This window comes from Maylandia zebra, linkage group LG18 (assembly GCF_041146795.1).
Source record: "Maylandia zebra isolate NMK-2024a linkage group LG18, Mzebra_GT3a, whole genome shotgun sequence".
NCBI classification, from domain to species: domain Eukaryota; kingdom Metazoa; phylum Chordata; class Actinopteri; order Cichliformes; family Cichlidae; genus Maylandia; species Maylandia zebra.
In genome coordinates, this window is record NC_135184.1 from 33,296,178 (window position 1) to 33,317,261 (window position 21,084).

Genomic DNA, 21,084 nt, shown 5'->3' on the forward strand with positions numbered 1-21,084 from the left:
GGATGCCCTCTGGACCCAGTGGAGGTGGTGAGTGACAGGAGAACGGCGGCTAAGCTGTCATCCCTGATGGACAACGTCTCCCACCCCATGCAGCAGACTGTGACAGCACTGAGCAGCTCCTTCAGTGGGAGACTGCGGCACCCACGGTGTGGGACGGAGAGATTTCGCAGGTCTTTCCTCCCCACTGCTGTCAGACTCCATAATAAAGACTTTAACTGATCAAGCACACACATCCATACATATGCAATAATACTAAGTGCAATAATCCTTTCTGTCATCGTTGTATTTTTACTCAGTTGTATATAGTATTTGTATTTGTATTCTATTTTTATCTTATTGTATATAGTATTTTATTTTATTCTATTCTGTACAGTTGTGTACTGTATTTATTCTTATTGTATTCTAATTTTTGCCTCATAACTTTTGCACTGTCCACTTCCTGCTGTGACAAAACAAATTTCCCACGTGTGGGACTAATAAAGGTTATCTTATCTTATCTTATCTTAACTCCTGTGTGAGAATTTGCAGCTTTTCTCTCATTTATTAGGTTAGAAACTGAAAAAACATTTTGAGAAAAACATAAAATGAAACAGATTAAATACACAACCCAAACATGCTTCCTTAAAACTCTGGGAAGCTGCGACGGGTATAATGTAACCAGTCCTTTAACAATTTATGAATGAAACAATCAGTTCAGAAGACTTTGTGAAAAAGAAGGAAATCTTTTAAACAATCATTTAAAAATGAGAAAGTAGACCAAACATTTTTACAGTACACATTCATAAGTTATGACTACCTCTGCCGTTGGCTTTTAAACGGTAAAAAAGCACAATAATGAAGCACGAAAGGAAGCTGCGTGTGCACTTTCAAGATAAAAATGAAAAAGGAATAGGTGTTTTTCAAAAGAGGTGATCTTCCACTAACCTGTAAGAAAGGAATGATGCCGTCGCGAGCAATGGCCTGCAACAGCCGGGGGGCACCTGTAAGGCTTTGCAGTCCCGCCCCGCAGCAGGAAAAAAATGAGCCAATCACAATCACCCACGGTGATGGCCAGGCCAGAATGCTGATGACAGGTTTCGTCTTTACTGAGAAACCAAACCTGAAGCATACATACGCTTTATTAAACAGCAATCGCAATGATAAAAATGCATTATGAGACGTTCTGAAAAAACAAAGCACCTGCTTTTCCAAACATTTAAACATTCTTACTTGTCTCTCAGGACCACTCCTTCAATACAGGCTCCAAACAAGACCACAAAGGAGATATCTGACCAGGAAGTTAAGATGAAAACACTGGGACAATTTACATCAACAGCCTGTGACAATATCAATCTGCTGCTCTTCACCCACAGCTGGTGCATAAATATCACCTCATTTAGAAGCAGCGTGAATCTGGGAATCATCAACATTTTCTTCCCTCAATTCGTTTAATATTAGTAATGATAATAAGAAGACAAAGAACGCCCTGAATTGCGTAAGCCGTTAAGACAACTAATGGAAACAAATAAGTAATTATAAAGTCAACAAAAAGTGCTTACAGAATAAAACAGAGAACGTGGAAACAAAAGAAATCTAAAAAACAGTAAATATATGAAAATAATGAATAATAATGAAAGTAAGAGATGTTTGGATCCTCGCTGGATGTCAAACCTTTCTCAACTTTTTAGTCAAAGTAATAAGTCATAGTGCATGACCCATTACATCTCAGTTATCATCACACCTGAGGAAACCGGGCTTTCTGCCTTTCTCCTCAGACACTAGTGTTTCAGTTTCTTCAGCTGCTCTTGTAACGTAGTAACAGTGTCACCTCCGTCTCCACTGCACCTCGAGATAAATAGGTTCCCTAATGCTGACCAACAGGGATTATTAGTGGAAACAGTGGATTTACTTTAAACGACTTCTTAATCTCAGCTAAAAATGAGACCAAGAAGACAAGAAGTGGTGTCCCCCCAAACCAAACCTCAAGCGTGCCTTTACACTTGAACACTCGTGTGAACAAGCAATTAACCCTTAGGAACACCAAGAGAGTCTTGCACTGCCACACCTGATGTCCAACTTTCCCTCACTGGTCTTTCAGGTCTGGGAGGATCAAGAACCACAAGACTCCAGAAGGGCCTTTTCTGGATTTGCTCCTTGGGGAACCAGCAGCAGTGAAAGAGTTTCTGGGTGTTCCTGCAGCAGTTCCACAGACACAATCGACACATTCAGGATCTCGAGGATACAGATGAAGGATGTGGTGAGAATAGCCAGTATGGTTCCTATTGGGATGGATCTCTGGGCGTCTCTGAGATCACCTGACCTGTTAGAACCAGCCATTATACCTGAAACGCAACACAAACTTTACTCATGTAAACGCATTAAAACTATAATTCCTCACGCTCAAGTCCCTTGAAACGTTTATCCTAAATGATTTCTCATCTTTGTATAATGTGACCACAATAAATCATCTACCTGTGACAGAGGGGAAGTATATTCCCACCAGCAGAGTGAAGTAGGTGGCCCAATCGTTGAAGACGTAGTTCTTAAGTTTGTCGTTGTTGGCCTCGGCTGGTACAGAAGACAGGTTTTTCCTCTCTATCACCATGTTGTCTGGGCCATAATTGCCCCACAAGTTGTCTAAAGGAAAGACAAGCACAGGCTGCATGATCAGAATTTACTGCAGAAAAAAAAGACTGACAGGAGGAACTCTCAGTGGATTTTTGCTTGACGGTGACGCACCGTTGATGACTTCCCCCAGGACTCCCGGTGTGGCCTGGATCTCGGTCAGGTTGTTTAAGGCGAAGTACTCGTCACAGGTTGCGTTGAGATATGGACTGTCACAAAAAAGGTTCCAGAGCTCCACATCTGTTTTTGCGCACTTTTCAAACATTTCATTCTTCAGAGTGCGGTTCCCCAACAGACAGACACTAGAGGAGAAAAATGAGATCAAGCATTTCATAAATTGTTGCAGACACAGCCCCCCCTCCTCACGCACGACAAAGGAGTGTCTACTTATTATTTCTTATTGTCAGATTAGATTCATCCATGTGCATGTGACGAGGGCGACAATCTAAAATCCACCCATCCATCGTCTTCCGCTTACCCGGGGCTGGGTCGCGGGGGCAGCAGCCTAAGCAGAGACGCCCAGCCTCTACCGGCTGAGAACCGTGATCTCAGATTTGGAGGTGCTGATTCACACTAGGCTGCGAACTGCTCCAAAGCAAACTGGAGGCCATCACCTGATGAAGCCAACAGAACCACATCATCCGCGAAAAGCAGAGATGAAATTCTGAGACCACCACTTGGCTGTGCCTAGAAATTCTGTCCATAAAAATTATGAACAGAATCGGTGACAAAGGGCAGCCCTGGCGGAGCCCATCACCCACCGGGAACAAGTCCGACTTATTGCCGGCTACGCGGACCAAGCTCTTGCCACAGTTGTATAAGGATCAATGGGCCAAACACCCCATAATCCTGGAGAACCCCCCACAGGACGTCCCGAGGGACACGGTCTAAATCTGTGGAACAGGTGCTGGCTTTACAGATACATATTGGTGTCAGAATTTGAAGATGTTCAGTGCAGTACTGAGTAAAGGACACCAGAAGTAACGGTGCCAAGGTATTCAAGATCCCTTCCAACTTTACACTTTGTTACAGTCGCAATCTCTTGGATGTCTTATGTAAATTTCAAATGCCCATGCTAATACATACGATCTTTTTTTAATAGTAGTTTCAAGCTTTATTGTCATGTACAGATAAACAGTGTAGCCACATTTATCCATAATGACATTCTTTGGCTCGTGCTCCTCAGCTTTACATGAGCATATAGAGAGTGCAGTTATATTGAGAAGAAAACAACAGAAAATAGCAGTGATAGTAATAAAATAATAATAACAATAACATCAATAAAAAGGAGAGAAAAAAGTATTAAATATTAGAGAATTTAGTTGGTATTTACATTTAAGACATTTAGTATCTAACAAAAAGCAAAGAAAACCAGCTGAAAGAGACTAGAAACTACAATTCTACTTTTGTGCAAGTTAAACAGATCTCATACAGTTACTCTAAGACGTTATTTTAAGGTTTTCCTAAAACTCCCTGAAGTCTCCAGTTTCTCCCATATTGGCTTCTTTTCATTGGCTCCCAGTTAAATCTAGAATTACATTTAAAATCCTTCTGCTCTCTTACGAGGTCTTGAATAATCAGGCACCGTCTTATCTTAAAGACGTCATAGTACCATATCAACCCAACAGTGCACTTTGTTCTCAGACTGCAGGTTTACATGTGGTATTTAAAAATAGAGTGGGACGCTGAGCCTTCAGCTTTCAGGCCCCTCTTCTGTGGAACCAGTTCCCAGTTTGGATTCAGGAGACAGACACTATCTCTAACGTAAAGATTAGATTCAAACGTTTCTTTTTGATACTGCTTGAGTTAGGGCTGGATCACTTGACACTGAATCCTCCAGTTATTAGTTTTCACTCCAATTTTCACACTCATACTTTCATTGTGTATTTATACACCACTCTACACTTAATTAGTCTGGCTCTCTTGTACTTCCTAACCTCGCCCCCAGCTGATCATTGCAGATGGCCCCGCCCCTCCCCGAGCCTGGCTCTGCCAGAGGTTTCTTCCTGTTAAAAGGGAGTTTTTCCTTCCCACTATTGCCAAAACGCTTTCTCACGGGGTCATCTGATTTCAGGTTCTACCTTATTAAAATAAATATAAAGCATGTACTGAATTGAATCTCCACTCTTCAAAAGCTGTATATCACTGCAGCATTTCCCTCCCCCCACATATGAACTGTACAGTGTGCAGAAAGACAGAAGCTGTTTTTCATATTTTCCCTTCTATTTACCAGATGAAGACAAATCATATCAGAGGATAAAATACACATTTTAAAAGACTATCTGACCGAATGACTCTAAAAGGTGTTTCAAGTTTCTTGCAGCTTCACACACTCACGTATACACTTACCCAAGTACTTAAAACAAACTTTGCAGTGGTTGCAAACTAACAAACAAACTAATCCAGTTCCTTATCTTAAAAAAAGGATAAATCAGCTGTAGTACAATAAACTGCTTAAAATGTATCTGTAAGCACTGACAGTACGTGATTTTCACTGTCAGAGAAAACATGCCAGCACTTCATAAAAAGCGGTTGCTCAGTTATTAGTCGCTCACCTAAAGTTTGAGGGTTTGATGGCCGTCTTGATGGCTCCTGCGTAAGTGGCCATGATAGACAGAACCACACAGGACAGAAACACCAGAGCCAGCTTGTTCACATACCTGCAGACAGAAGGAGAGGGGCAAATGTGAGCCTGTGTGGTGTGTTCTTCTGTTTGTGTGTGTCAGATGGTGAATGGAAACTTACTTCACCCCTACAAACACAACCAGTGCCATCAGGAGCAGGCAGCAGGTGCCATAGATTCGCATGTCGTTGGCCGTTGTTTCTTTGACCACTTTTTCAGGTGGAATGATGTAGAGCTGGTAGACGGCAAAGAGAAAAATCAGATCGATCGAGGGATTAATGTGCAATCAGAAGGGCACTGACATGGCTGCCTCCTTGTATGACATAGAGTTTACAAACCAAAAGAATCTCTATGGTTCCAAGAATGTACAAGGATCCAGCGAAGGTGGTTCCCAGGTACAAACAAAGTCCCACAGCACCTCCAAACTCTGGACCCAAGGATCTGGAGATCATGTAATACGAGCCACCGGCTGTCAGGAAGTGATCACAAAAATACATTTTACTAGTTTCATGTCTACACATACACAAATGTAAAAAAATAAATAATGCCAATAAAGTTTCCGGTGACAAACTGATAGTTGCCTGTTCCTGTGCTCGTAGACCAGTTTGGGCATAAAACTGTTTCAGAATGTTTTCTTTTAGCTCACAGGGATTACTTGCATAACACTGACCTCGCTGTTTGAAAATGTTGCCCATATTTGATATAAACATTGATTATTTTACCAGCATCTACATAACATAAAATAACGTAAAATAAGGACAATTGGTCCCCTTTAAAATTGGGCTCTGTCCATTTGCAGCTTTTGTGCATTGCATTAGATTTCATATATTAGCTACTGAGAATATTCTACTGAGATTTAAAAATCCAATATTCCAACATATCGAACTATGTTTTCCCTTTCAGACACAAAACATAACAGACAAGGGCCAAATATGCTTATGTTATTTACTCGTTTGTGTTCTGCTAAATGTATAAACTGTAAGTATGTATCAAGCGCTTGTTGTGTTTGTGGTATTACAAAGAAGTGTGTTGCCAACAGGGATGATGCAGAGTGTCCAATCAATCAGCAAATAGCAGATATCGGCTGATAACACTGGCATGCCAAACAATTGGTTGTGCTCTACACAGTGTGCAGAATTAGCTTGCTCTCACACAATGATGAAGTTTAAAAAACATTTTGGATGCTGTGCAAATCATAGCTCAATTCAAACTCTGTATAATCTCACTCACAATTGCAGCTATTTTTGCAGACTGCATGTGCATACATCTCTTGTACCGTAAAAGCAAATCAAATAATTCATTATGTACCTGGGACAACTCCATTTGTTGCAATGGCACTCATTGATATAGCTGTGAGCAATGTCTGCATGAAAAAAGCAAAAGAAAACAGGACAGATGATCACCAGTGGATGGTTTGTAAAAGCAACATAAAAGAAAGAAAGATAAATGAAAATAACTTTGACCAGCTTGTGTTTGTCAAGTTTGTTAAGTTGTCAAGGTGCAAGCATCATGCTCAGATAATAGTGCTTTGAATTGCAGCTGAGCGGAAGTACAATGTGTCAATAAAATACAAAGTACAGTAAGTGCCTGAAAACAGTCACTGAAGCCTCTGATTAGAATTAGGAGTGCAATAATGTGAAACATGCAGCATGCAGAGTACTAAATACTCTGCATGCTGCATGTTGTTTTGTGCAATATGCCAGTGGAAAAAACATTCCAGCATTTTGTTTCCACTCCATCAAACACAAAGTTGCCTAAATTTAGCAGAATCAGTGAAAGCACCAGTGTCAAACCGAGTGTGACTGAGGGCCAGGCTGAAAATCAGAAACACTGAAGTACAGTCATATATTTGTGCATTTTGTATTTATTGTACTTAGTCAAGAAAAATAAGCTTGATTGTCTCACTCTGCAATGTTTGAGTTTTACTCAAACACTGTTGGAAAATTCATTTGATTCACCATACAGTCAAGCTCTGTGCAGTGAAACTGGTTACAAATAGCAACAAATAAAATACAAAAACGCAAATAAACTTTGTAGTTTCTGCAGAGATGAAATGGCGAGAGTCTCTGTTTCCAGGAGATTTGTTCTAGAAGGTTTCTCCAAGGTTTTACTGAATGAGCCCTTCTGTTAGGATGCTGCCCCACTAACGGGGAGGAACCTTAAGTGTCAAACACAGACACAAGAAAAATGAGACCACTGGCATCATCACCTCTATTGCCCGTCATCTCTTTGGTGTGGAGCATACGAGCGTGTCAGGGTGAGTCTAAAATGTAAAGGAGTTGTAGTTTGCAGATTGTTCGCATCACATCACATGAGTGCTGAGCATTCAAGTTCAAACTTTGAAACAGGCACTTCTCTGTCTGGCCATCTGGAGCTACTGACGTATGTGCTGCGGTTGTAAATAAGGTTTTCTGCTCGTTTTGGGGACTCGGACAAAGACATTAAGATAAGATAAGATAAGATAAGATAGAACTTTATTAATCCCTCGGGTGGGTTCCTCTGGGAAATTCGACTTCCAAAAAGCACAGCAACGACCGAAGTTACAGTTACAGAATTGTTATATATATATATATATATATATATATATATATATATATATATATATATATATATATATATATATATATATATATATATATATATATATATATACACACACACACACATATATAAATACAGAGACAAATATAAATAAAATATACAAAGGGGATAAATAGAATAAATAGGAATAAAAAATAATAAAAAATAAAAAATAAAAACATAAATGCTCATCACACCATAAATTCAGAGGAGCTGTGATTGGCGTGACGTAAATCTCACACTCAATCGCAGCTACATCACTGATGGCTGGCCAAGAGGGACAGTTTGTTTAGCACTGCCACATTTTGAGACTCATTAAGCAGCTCGTCATCTGAAGCTGTCAATTACTCACGCAGATGCAGCACATGGAGACAATGGCGAAAGATCCGAGAATTCCTGCTGTGCCGACAATCCAGGTGAGGCGCAGAAAGAGAATCACCCCCAGAATGTTCTGCATGCAGGGCAGGTAGACCCCAATGAATGTTCCCATATGGGGGACCTGCCGACAGACAAACAGACATGCACAAAGGTGAGAGTGAATCTTGAATTATGCCTCATTGCACTGTTACTGAGGAGATGAACATGAGAGTAGGCTGCAATGTGGGGAAATCCAACACGTGTCCCTCCTCACAGCCACACCAAGCCACTTAAAAAACGTCTTGTCATTCAAAGTGTTAAATTACAAAGCACATCCTGCACTTAACATTACTGTATGTTTACAGTGCGTCGGCATGTTATCATCTGTTTAAGATGCATCAAACTCAATGCCACTTACTTCTAGTTAAATCTAAAAATAATCTCTTGCGTTTTCAAAGACTCTACAGTCAGATGTTTTCTGGTGGTTGTCCTCTTAATGCCCATCAGATCATGAGCAGCCAGCCCAGGGTTAGTGTCAGGTTTTTTTTTAGCCACGTGCCGTTTCACAAAATGAAAAAGTAAGGGAACAACTAAATCATACATCCTTGATTGGCGAAAAATCAAGTTACTGACTACACTGTATGACAAAGGTCAGCGGAAACCGGAATCATCAACACAAAATATTACATTATTCACTTTTATTTTAATTACATGCGTATAAAACATGTCGATAGGTTAAACAGTTTTACTGAAGAGAATAAGGCTAAAAAAATCTGTATTTTCGAGATAACCTTGTGCTTAACACAACTTGCAGAAAATGAAAACAATTAGATGGAAAATATGAAAAATTTAATCACACTGAAGCTGTCATTTACCGACTAACATCAAAGCTCATTAAAAACACCAGCAGGGTCACATAACTTGAACGATTTAAGTGCAGTATAGCATTAGCAATGCGGATTACAATAGCCAAGCACATGCATACTTGCACACGCACGCCTCCACAAACACCAAAGAGTACGTACCATTTTCCGACATGCAAACATTTTGTCCTGTGCTTTCTCCATTGCACTCAGCTGTTTGTCAAAATGCTGCAAAGTGCCTGCTGTGGATTTCCAAACCTCCCACATCTTCTCCTTTCTGTTACACTGCCTCGCTCTCCTGCCTGTTTTCTCCCCTTCACTGAGCCGTTTAAGTTAAAGGTCCAGATCCTCTGCAGAGCTCTCAGCTCTCATTCAGGGGGCGGGTTTTAGTCAAACATCATCAATGCTTCCACATAGAGCAACAGACCAAGGTCCCACTGTCTCGTCAATGACTAATGTTGTTTTTGACTTTAGCAAAAGCACAAAAGGGACAGAAATTGTTGCAATGAAAGCGCCTTCTCAGTTAAAAGCCCGTTTTCTGCAGCATGTACAACTTTTGCCACAAAGCAGCAGTTTTGAAACATATTTTATTGTGTGTTTGTCTGCTTTCTTTTTTAAACCTGTGGACCTGTGGTCAAAGGCTAGCTGTTCCTCTGTGTATCCGGTTAATAAGCCACTCTAACAGACTATTGGCAGTAGCTTGACAGTTATCAAAGTCACCCACCCAGGTAACATCTGTACAGATGTTTTACCAGGAAAAATGTTGTCGTTTTTCTCTTCAGTTTGAGTCGAAGAAAATTGGTCTCCCTGATCACATTTCCATACCAGGCAGTTTATTTAAGCACAAAGGAGATGAAATCAATCTTATGACCTAATGAAGGTGGTTGTTAACATCCCTCATCTAAGTCCTGATAAAAAGATACAACTGTTAATGTGCTGTATGTCTGGTTGTGTTGAACCGGCTGTCTGCACTGTATTTGTAAAATCCCCAGCTCTATCACATGAAGCTCAAGGGATTAAAGATGGATAGATTTAAAACAAAAAAATCTGAACATTTAATCTTTTCTGCCTCAAACTCTTCTGTTTTCTCTCTTTGTCGCACCATTTGACCTATTTTCACTTGCTCTTGGCTCAGTTTTTGGCAACATTTTTAAAGCAACTGAAAGATTTCCAGAGTGTGAGACCTTGAGGAGGATTATGGTAAGACATTCAGACTAACGGTTCACAGAATGAGTTTCCACCTCCGGTTGATGAAGGCCTAATCTGTGAACAAAGTGAAAAAATATCATTGCAGTCCATCGTCGTCACTGTGCACAGTGCAGAAGAAGGAACAAGCCTTTGGGCTCCTATTGTTCATGCTTGTGTTGCTGTCAGTCCTTTAGCTTAACTTATGTTGAAGACAACAGAAATCAAACAAACTAGTGCATCTCAAAAAAATCTTATTATGAAAAATGTTCTTTTTTTAAATTTTATTTAACTCAATAAGGTAAAATAAAAGTAAATATTAAAGGGTGGGGTTTATAACTCATGCAAATCAAAGAAAACCGTCATTTGGACTAAAGCCCCATTCAAACAGCTTAAAGATGTACGTCTTGGTCCAGTTCTGTACATGTAACCATGGTCGGGGAAAGACTGATGACTCAGAACTCTTTCAGATGACGATCACCAACAGCGCCCACAGGGATAAACCACATAAGGTCATTGCTGAAAAGGTTGGCTGTTTGCAGGGTGCAGTAATAAAGTATATTATTGGAAAGCTGACCGGGAGAGAAAAGTGTGGTACAAGAAGGTGCATAAGTAACAGCCATGACTGCAGCGCTGATGTCGATTATGATGTTTGACGTCATGTTCGGTTCAAGAGAACTTTACAAGCGACGGTCTGACACTGGTTGCATCAAGATCATGCACCGACGTCTTCAGGAAGGGAGCTACTACTGTTTACTTAGCCTGGCAGGGCGAAGGACACTGTCTCAGCTGAACTCTGGACACACACGCACACAAACATATATACACATGCAGATGCGCAGCAGTCCAAAGTGCTCTTTTTGATGAATGTAAGTTTTGTATTTCTTTTTGAAATGAGGGTCCTAGTGTCTGGAGGAAGTGGAGAAAGCAGAGAATCCACTTTCCAACTTTATTAATTGCATTGCAATAACATCTACTGGTGTTTTTAACAATAGCTGTTTTTAAAAAATAGTGCACAGGTTAAAGGACAAAACAATAGGGCAGCAAGGCGTCGTTTGCATGCTCTCCCCATGCATTTGTGGCTTTTCTCTTCGTACTCTGTCTTCGTGCCGCAGTTTAAAGACATGCAGTTAGTTTGGTTAGGTTAATTAGGGATTCTAAATTGCCTGTAGGTTTGAATGTGAGTGCAAATGGCAGTCTGTCTCTCTACATTAGGCCTGTGACAGATGGATGTCCTTTGACAGCTGGGATAGGCCAGGCCCCTCTGATCCTGAACCGGAGAAGTGCAAGAAAATGGTTGGATAAAAAGACAATTAAGGCTTTCATCTTGAAATAAACTTTAAAAGGCTGGTTTCAAAGCATGGAAACAAAATAAACTACATGTAAGGATTAAATATCTTTAATAAGGATGCAGTAACAGTAACTTAACTAACATAGAGTAACTTTACAGTCGGATACTTAAAATTGTGGGTCTGTGTCTGTATCCAAACACTTTCTAACTGCACAGTTTAGCATAAAACGTCTGGTCTCTATAGATAATTACTCCTTCACAACAACGTCTTGGGGTTATTTTTCATATTAACTCAACCCTTTGAACGTGAGGATCAAAATTAGGACGTTTACAGCTGCTGTGCTGCTAATTCAATTCAGTGAAGTGAATGAAACACGAAACCTCCTTTTTTGTTTGTGCTGCCTTTTATGTTTCATGTTATACTGAAACAGAATGTGCTTGTATATCGAAAAATAAAAACAGGATGGCAGATGAAAAAGATAAGCAGATATTCCAGACGAAAAGAAAGGCCTTCTTGTGTACAGATATAATCGGTGCTGAAGTTTTATTGCAGACGCTAAAAATCCCGCCAGAACAGATTTCAGGAGAAAGCACTCCGAGTGTTGAGGACTACACTAATGATTATGTTGGCGCAAAGCATGCATGCTTTCATTAAGAGTTCTGCTGGCTCAAAAACAGGAGTCACGTACCATGACTGCAGCCCTCCTGACTCCATCCTCGGCTTCCTCATGCTCACGAACACCCTGGGTTAGGTTGGTGTAATTAGCCAGTTTGTTGAGAAAAGATGAAACCATGGGCGTACTGTCCATTTCTTCCTGTAAACAGACAGAGAACATATAAAAATAAAGACCAATCCAGGCCTTTCAAGCATGACCAAGAAATATTTCCTATTGTATGTTCTTCAGACTCCCTTTATTGACTCCAAGATCTTTATTGTGTATGTATGTAGCACACTTTCCATGTATGAATGACAGTGAGTGAACAGACTTTAAGATAACTGAGACCATCTCAGATTGATTTTGTTTATGAGAGATTTGGGACAAACTAAACAGAAGCACTCAATGACCCCAGTCTGACTTTCTTCCTATTGCAAAGATTTAAAAATTGCAACCATCTGGTCACACAGTCCTGTCTGTTTTCTATTAATGTTACATAATAACAAAAACTATATCTTACATACCGTTTAAATCGTTAGCAGCATGTTTTGGACTATATGTATTAAAAACAGACAAATCATTCATTTTTAATTCATCTTACCTCAAACAAGGCCATATTCTTGCCTTCATAGTAGGTCTCTGTGTCCATGTCTGGGTTGATGAATGCAGAGGACTCCCTCCGGTTGTCATCTCCTTTTGAGGTAAAAAAGGAGAAAAAAAGAAAGAACCAATGAATAAACAGGCAAGAGGTTGACAGAATCATTAGATGTGTATTTCCATTTGGATTTAACTAATTGTCACTGCAGAATTAGCTTACTGACTGCCTCTTGTATGTTGATGTTATAACTTGTTGCTCTTAAACAAGGACAGAGTTGTAGAAGACTTCAGAAAGGTGCGAGTCTGCCTGGACCGAGTGTCATCAGTTCTTAGTGAAATTAATGGGTGTTAGTGGGAGGCTACTTGTCTCAGCATGGTAATCCCAGTGAGCAGCCAGCATCACCCATACTCATCCCCATGACTATTCCATGTTTTTTTTTTTATTGTTAGCACACAAATAAATGTGTCACGGCTGGTGTGATCCTATACTGATGGATCTCTGTCAGTATTATGTTAGCAACATTACCAGAACCAATGATAGTCTGCAGTCCAAAGTCTCTCTAATAGTTAATGCAAATGACCTGCATAGCTACTACTCTTACTGACCACGAAAGACTGATGACACATCAGGGGCAGTAACTGTGGTTTAATGTCGTCCCAAGGATTCTTAAGTATGGGTTTTGTTGGACCTGTACATCAAACTACTGGCCCAGAGCTGCAACCACTGCCTTTGTAAAAACAGCACAAGACTGCATTACATGGTCCAGGCTGTATTTGATATAGCTGTGCTCTGTGACAACTGTGTCCAGTACCATTTATAGAGAATCAGGGGTCAAAGGTTTGATCCCCTGGAGACAAATGAAGGCTTTGGCCACACTTTAGGCTTATAGTTTTGCTAACAGCTTTTGTACGCCACTTAAAGACACAGTGGCTTAGATTAACATTATGACTGGCCTGTTCAGACTGGCTTCTTTTGCCCCTGGTTGTCATGCAGTGGTCTATGACTGTTAGATATGGCATATTATCACACTCACATCACAGTGTTGTAGGCTACACTGTCGCCTTGAAGAGCCCAGGGCCTTGCATGGATTTAGTGATTGTTGAAGATAAATTAATGAGGATGGTGTACCGTAGATGCACATGACATAGTGAAGATTGTAAGAAAATTTCGCATGTGGTATTGAGTGAGAAAGAATATTGGTATGAAAGCTGCTTTTTCAACATTCATGCAACAAAAATATAAAAATATACAGGGAGTGCAGAATTATTAGGCAAATGAGTATTTTGTCCACATCATCCTCTTCATGCATGTTGTCTTACTCCAAGCTGTATAGGCTCGAAAGCCTACTACCAATTAAGCATATTAGGCGATGTGCATCTCTGTAATGAGAAGGGGTGTGGTCTAATGACATCAACACCCTATATCAGGTGTGCATAATTATTAGGCAACGTCCTTTCCTTTGGCAAAATGAGGCAAAAGGACTTGACAGGCTCAGAAAAGTCAAAAATAGTGAGATATCTTGCAGAGGGATGCAGCAGTCTCAAAATTGCAAAGCTTCTGAAGCGTGATCATCGAACAATCAAGCGTTTCATTCAAAATAGTCAACAGGGTCGCAAGAAGCGTGTGGAAAAACCAAGGCGCAAAATAACTGCCCATGAACTGAGAAAAGTCAAGCGTGCAGCTGCCAACATGCCACTTGCCACCAGTTTGGCCATATTTCAGAGCTGCAACATCACTGGAGTGCCCAAAAGCACAAGGTGTGCAATACTCAGAGACATGGCCAAGGTAAGAAAGGCTGAAAGACGACCACCACTGAACAAGACACACAAGCTGAAACGTCAAGACTGGGCCAAGAAATATCTCAAGACTGGTTTTTCTAAGGTTTTATGGACTGATGAAATGAGAGTGAGTCTTGATGGGCCAGATGGATGGGCCCGTGGCTGGATTGGTAAAGGGCAGAGAGCTCCAGTCCCACTCAGACGCCAGCAAGGTGGAGGTGGAGTACTGGTTTGGGCTGGTATCATCAAAGATGAGCTTGTGGGGCCTTTTCGGGTTGAGGATGGAGTCAAGCTCAACTCCCAGTCCTACTGCCAGTTTCTGGAAGACACCTTCAAGCAGTGGTACAGGAAGAAGTCTGCATCCTTCAAGAAAAACATGATTTTCATGCAGGACAATGCTCCATCACACGCGTCCAAGTACTCCACAGCGTGGCTGGCAAGAAAGGGTATAAAAGAAGAAAAACTAATGACATGGCCTCCTTGTTCACCTGATCTGAACCCCATTGAGAACCTGTGGTCCATCATCAAATGTGAGATTTACAAGGAGGGAAAACAGTACACCTCTCTGAACAGTGTCTGGGAGGCTGTGGTTGCTGCTGCACGCAATGTTGATGGTGAACAGATCAAAACACTGACAGAATCCATGGATGGCAGGCTTTTGAGTGTCCTTGCAAAGAAAGGTGGCTATATTGGTCACTGATTTGGTTTTGTTTTGTTTTTGAATGTCAGAAATGTATATTTGTGAATGTGGAGATGTTATATTGGTTTCACTGGTAAAAATAAATAATTGAAATGGGTATATATTTGTTTTTTGTTAAGTTGCCTAATAATTATGCACAGTAATAGTCACCTGCACACACAGATATCCCCCTAAAATAGCTCAAACTAAAAACAAACTAAAAACTACTTCCAAAAACATTCAGCTTTGATATTAATGAGTTTTTTGGGTTCATTGAGAACATGGTTGTTGTTCAATAATAACATTATTCCTCAAAAATACAACTTGCCTAATAATTCTGCACTCCCTGTACAGCAAGCCTCTCTGGCTTTTAAAATAAGATTACAAAAGGGTTATATACCGAGGGTTATAGAGTCGGGGCAACAGCTTTGCTCAGATTGCTTCTTCTAAGCTGGGACTACCCACTAAGAGGCAGGATATCATCGGAAAACAACAATGAGATAGTGATTATGTACTGTAAGCCTGCCACTAACAGCTGTTTAAATCCAATGGCGTATCGTAGGATGAGGTTGCTCATAAACACAGATCCAGAAAGACATTCCAGAAGCTCTTGATTGTCCCAACTGTTGTTAGGTGTTGTCCAAAGAGTGATGAATTGTGTGTGTAAGCATTCAAACAGTTTTAGTGACCAAACCAGAACAGAGGAAATGCCATGTTTGCTGCTGCACATAAGGTTGTTTGCTTTGGGTCATTAGTTGCTCCTTTTTCTTTTTGCATCTTTTTTAATTATACATCCACCCTTCCACTCTCTTAACTCAAGGGTGGGGAACTCCAGGCCTCAAGAGCTGGTGCCCTGCAGGTTTTAGATCTCACCCTGGGTCAACACACCTGAATCAAGTGATTAGTCTATTACCAAGCCTCTGGAGAACTTCAAGACATGTTGAGGAGGTATTCTAGTCATTTAAATCAGCTGTGTTGGATCAAGGAAACATCTAAAACCTGCAGGACACAGGGCCTTGAGGCCTGGAGTTGGACAAATTCAGGCTGTAGACACCTGAATCAAATGGTTTGATTACCTCTTCAGCATACCATCATGTTTGGCAAAGGCCTGATAACAAGCCATTCATTTGATTCAGGTGTGTGGGAACAAGGATGCATCTAAAAGCTGCAGGACGGTAGCTCTCGAGGACCGGGATTGGGCACCCCTGCTGTATAAGAACCAGCACATGTAAATTGGTTTTGAATATTGCAAAGTGAAATAGAGTTATCAAAAGAATATGAAGCTGTGACTTAATGTCTAAAATGCTTTTGTATTCTGCCAAAGAGATATCAAGTAAGGTTGAATTAGAGCCGGGCTATACTTTCATGTGATAGCAATTTGTTCCACAAGATGTCGTAGAGGTTGTGGCGGGCCAATGTAACCTCAGAAGTCATTAAAAACACAGTCATAGTAAAATGACATCCTGGGCAAATTCAAAGCTTCTTAATGGGATTAGATATATCAAAACTCCATATGTGAATACTTTTCAACAGAACCACTGGTGAAATAGCTGTTTCACCAGCGGTGCAAGTTTTAGATAAAAATGTGATGTGTGAAATCTAGAAAGATACACAAGCACACACACTACACTTCAAGGTCTATATAGAATCGACTATTTCTTAGCTGAATTACATGGTAAAATCCACCAAACATGATATAGTGTTGATCAACAGCACAAATGGGTTAGCTTGGAGTCCTATGTGTGTGTCACTGTCAAGTGTCCTTATGAGCTACTTTTTTCTCTTTCCCCTCACTACATAAGCAGTCGTGGCCGATGGCTGCCCTGCTAAAATTGAGTTTTTCCTCCAATGGTGTCCCAGGGCACCCCATCTATGAAACAAGCATTTGAAAGAGACTGCTGTACATAGCTGCATAAAGCAACGTTAATTTCAAGCCACATCTGTTGGTGTACAGTACCCAATTTTATATTATCTAAACCTCATGTGCCAGTGTTTAATTTTTCTAATAGTTTACTTAGGAAAACAAAGTCAGATTGCATTCATTTTCTGTATAGATCTTGTCAGAACTGTTTGATGGGGAACATGGTCTGTCATCATATAGTCATGTCAGACAATTTGCAAATCATCATATTATCAGGTAAAAATCAAAAGACTTCTAAAATGGGCTGAGTTCTAAATGTCCTCTGAAAGTTCGTTGAGTGAGCGTAAAGGACTCTGACAGTTTGATGCAGTAATCATGTTAACCAGCAGAGGTCTCCATTTCAATATGTACAAAATGCCACATAGACTTTGTCTATGTTCAATAAATGTTTAATCCATTTAAATTACTAAAACACACTAAAATCCATTTGGCACATGTAAGTTGTTATTAAGTGTCAGTTAATCTGATTTGATTTGATATACCTTTATTAGTCCCACAAGGGGAAATTTCATAAGGCTGCAAAAAATGATGTGTTTGCTAAGGTGACCATAAAAATATATATATAAAAAATATTTTTGCAATCTAACATTTGGCACAAATATTTTTTTCTTTACGGAAACATATGTTACATGCATGTGTTGCTTAGCGTGGACAACTCACATGATTCTTGGGAAACAAGTACAAAACTCAAAACGAGACTTTTTTTTAAAATCATTTAAAAAAACAAAACAAACAAACAGGTATTATAAATGACATCTCGGAGCACACCTGCAGGACCAGCCCACCAGGTTATCTGTGGCATGTGATTTGAGAGCCCCTTGGTTAGAATGACAAGCAAACAAAAACACAAACCCATGCCCTGTGAACGCTCCCTGTACAATTTAGCTAGTAACAGTTTGACCCAAAATAGACATCCTTTAAACAGGAAACAGGGTGGCAGCTGCTTTTGGCAGTTCTCCAACCCCAAAGGGCTAACATATGGAAAACAGAGCTACACATGACGATTTATGTCCTTTGCGTTGGAGAAAGAAGAAGGACATGAGAACCACCTCGAAATGAAACAGACAAATGCTATGAAGACATTTAATGCTGAGTTTAGGAAATTTGCTGGACGAGGAGTATCTAAGGTGTAAAGAGCAACAGTGGATAAACCATGGGTGAAAATCTCCATTTCCAATTCACTGTAAACAAGGATGTTAAAACCAGTTTTGGCATGTAATTTTAATTCCCTTGTTAGGCAAATGTTTAAATACAATATTAAACTTCTTAAATAATAGTTTCAAGAATGTGTGACAGGATCAGCTGCAAAGGTTGGTACACCAACTCACCAGTTAGGTGGTCTGTGTGAATGTGATCAACCAATTTGCTTGGCATAGCTCTAAGGGAGGAAACTGTTCAGCTAACAAAGCCCTAGATTTATATTTAAATCTAGAGTCTGTAGATCCTGACTGTGGTATTCTTCTTTCTATCTAAGGTATCAGTCACATAAGCCTAGAAACCAGGCAGTGACCCAACCAGTTGGTGTATATTCCAACAATTGGTGAGTGGTTGCTCAAGGTTGCTGTCTGGGTGAAACTGCATGCAATGAAGGTGTGTACTAAATACCTCCTTGTGATTGCATTGGTTTCTAGTGGATTGCCGCTGTTGGCTGTAATTTGTATGGAAGATGCCAACTTGCCTGGAAACATTTCCTGTAGATTCTCTGAGATGCAGGAAACTTGGAAAAAAAATGCAACGCAAACCTCACAACCTTACTTCACTTTATAATAAAAAGCGCCTTGAAGCAGCTGTTAATGTGATTTGTTGTGCTGTAAATAAAATAAAACTGAATTGAATTAAAAGTGAAATTTCTGCTTTACAGTAGCGATCAACACACTCCGGTTTGTCTACTGCTTGGCAAGTAGTTTGGGTGTGTCTCTAGGACAACATGACCGGTTATCATTTACTACTCCAGTCTTCTTCTCTGTATTCGTTTTCATAGAGATGCCCTGCTTTTTGAGTTTCATCAGTGAGGTTCATTCAGAAGCAAACAAATAATCTCAACATGTGTCAAAACTACGTGCTAAAACTTGACAAGGAAAAAGAGGGACAATATGAAACAGGACACTGTACACATGACACCGGATACTTCTTTGGAAAATGATGAGTTGTTTATACAGATTGCATCTTGTCTGTTCAGCACTATGCATAAATCGGTGCGTACGTGTGTGCTCGTCTGTCCGAATGCAGAGCAATCTGTGACTTTTGTCTTCTCCAGAAAGGACATATTGTAAGGAGTAAAGTTGTAGTAAAATGTTTTTACATTACATTATGAGTTGTTATAGGGTCACCACTCTAAAGGATCTGTTGGACCTTGATACACAGATAACAGAGGGTCTACATTGTTTGGAAACCTTTTTATTTTTCCCTCATTAGCATCAGTAAGAGATACAGGTTTTCAGGGGAGGATTTCCTGTTCATCCCCCCCTGTGGGCTCCAAGCAATTTTAAATAATTTCCTTATCCTATATGTTGACATAATGTAATCTTAAAAGAGAAAAAGCACTGAAAATAAACCACTACCCCCAAAACACCCCCAAAGTCATTAAATGAGGTAAAACAACAACAACAAATCACCCACACACACAAAAAGAATGAAGCTCACTCAAATAGAAAAATTAAATAGAATATAAAAATAAAGAATGAATAAATTAAAACTAAGTTTAATTATATGAAGAACAAAAACTATGTAAATGTGTAAAATTACTACTTTTATATCACGTCACTCTGTATTATATATACATATGCACACACCAGCACCTAGGGCTGTTCGATATAACGATATCTATCGGATATAAAAACGTCTGTCGTTTCATTTTACGCTGTCGTTTATTTCGTGGTGTCGCAAAATAAACTGTTTACGGCAATATTGTTTCATGGTTTTGATGGTCACTGTAGTGGCTATATTCATTTCCTAAAGTTAATATAACCACACTACTGACAGACAAGCCTTTGTTTTGTATGCGTTGTCGTTAGCAACAACGACGGTAAAACCACGGCGTGTCCGCTTGTTCCACATAAACCTTTCACAATAAAGCTCAAGCTCCTGTTGAGACTTTTCAAAATAAACTGAATCATGTGAAAGAGCAGATTAATTACGGATGAGAAGTAAAAACGAGCCGCCAGGTGCTAAAAATAAACCTTAGACTCAAACGTTAGAACAGGCTTTTCCCCGCAGCACGCCGTGTAATAAATACTCACAAAGAAAACGGCGTCCGTTACAACTTATGTCTAAAAATGTATCGTTTCATGCATCGGTTAAAAAACTCGACTCCAGCTACACGACACACAGCTGGAAACACTTCACGCAAGTCGAGCTGCCCGAGATTCACAGAATTTACAGAAAATGTTACATTTTTGTGATTTATATCGTTATCGGACGATAGATGTCTTATATCAGGACATGAGATTTTGGTCATATCGCACAGCCCTACCAGCACCAATTTATTAAAACTATTCATTTTGCAAACACATATGACAACACCATATATAAAGCTAAAGCTGAGTCTGTACAATTCTAAAAAGCTTGAAAGTCAATATTTGGTATCAGCCCCTTGAGTCTTCCACAGTTTTCCTGGTATTCTTTAAGTAGTCTTCAGGAATAATTCTCCAGGTTTCCTGAAAGATATTCCAAAGCTCTTCTTTGGATTTGTCTGCTTTTTGTTCAATTTTCTGGTCAGATGATCCCACACTGCTTTAATAACGTTGAGGTCTGGGCTCTGGGGAAGCCAATCCATGACTGATTCCATTGTGTGTTTTTCTATGCAGGTATGTTTTTACTGCATTGGAATCACTGTCATACTGAAACGTTGTCAGTTAGCGTTGGGCGAATATATCGACTATCGACGATAGGCTGAGCCTATTGTCGATCATTTTTACAAGGGCGATTTTTTGATTTACTTGGCCATGAG

General features: G+C 40.0%; 1 protein-coding gene across 9 annotated transcripts in view; it reads right to left on the bottom strand.

Moving 5' to 3' along the window:
• Positions 1-21,084, bottom strand: part of LOC101464365 (solute carrier family 12 member 7) — a 43,228-nt gene that overhangs the window by 14,819 nt on the left and 7,325 nt on the right. For 8 of the 9 annotated variants that reach the window (XM_014410975.3, XM_014410969.3, XM_014410971.3 and 5 more), the window contains 12 exons: positions 12,761-12,852; positions 12,193-12,318; positions 8,160-8,306; positions 6,536-6,590; positions 5,566-5,696; positions 5,350-5,462; positions 5,160-5,264; positions 2,719-2,906; positions 2,452-2,616; positions 2,223-2,321; positions 1,210-1,267; positions 925-1,099 (listed from right to left, as the gene is read on the bottom strand). In XM_014410975.3, the coding sequence (XP_014266461.3) occupies positions 925-1,099; positions 1,210-1,267; positions 2,223-2,321; positions 2,452-2,616; positions 2,719-2,906; positions 5,160-5,264; positions 5,350-5,462; positions 5,566-5,696; positions 6,536-6,590; positions 8,160-8,306; positions 12,193-12,318; positions 12,761-12,852 (1,454 nt within the window). Of the gene's footprint in view, positions 1-924; positions 1,100-1,209; positions 1,268-2,222; positions 2,322-2,451; positions 2,617-2,718; positions 2,907-5,159; positions 5,265-5,349; positions 5,463-5,565; positions 5,697-6,535; positions 6,591-8,159; positions 8,307-9,189; positions 9,346-12,192; positions 12,319-12,760; positions 12,853-21,084 lie in introns of those variants that run through there. The other variant, XM_076876348.1, reaches the window with a different exon arrangement.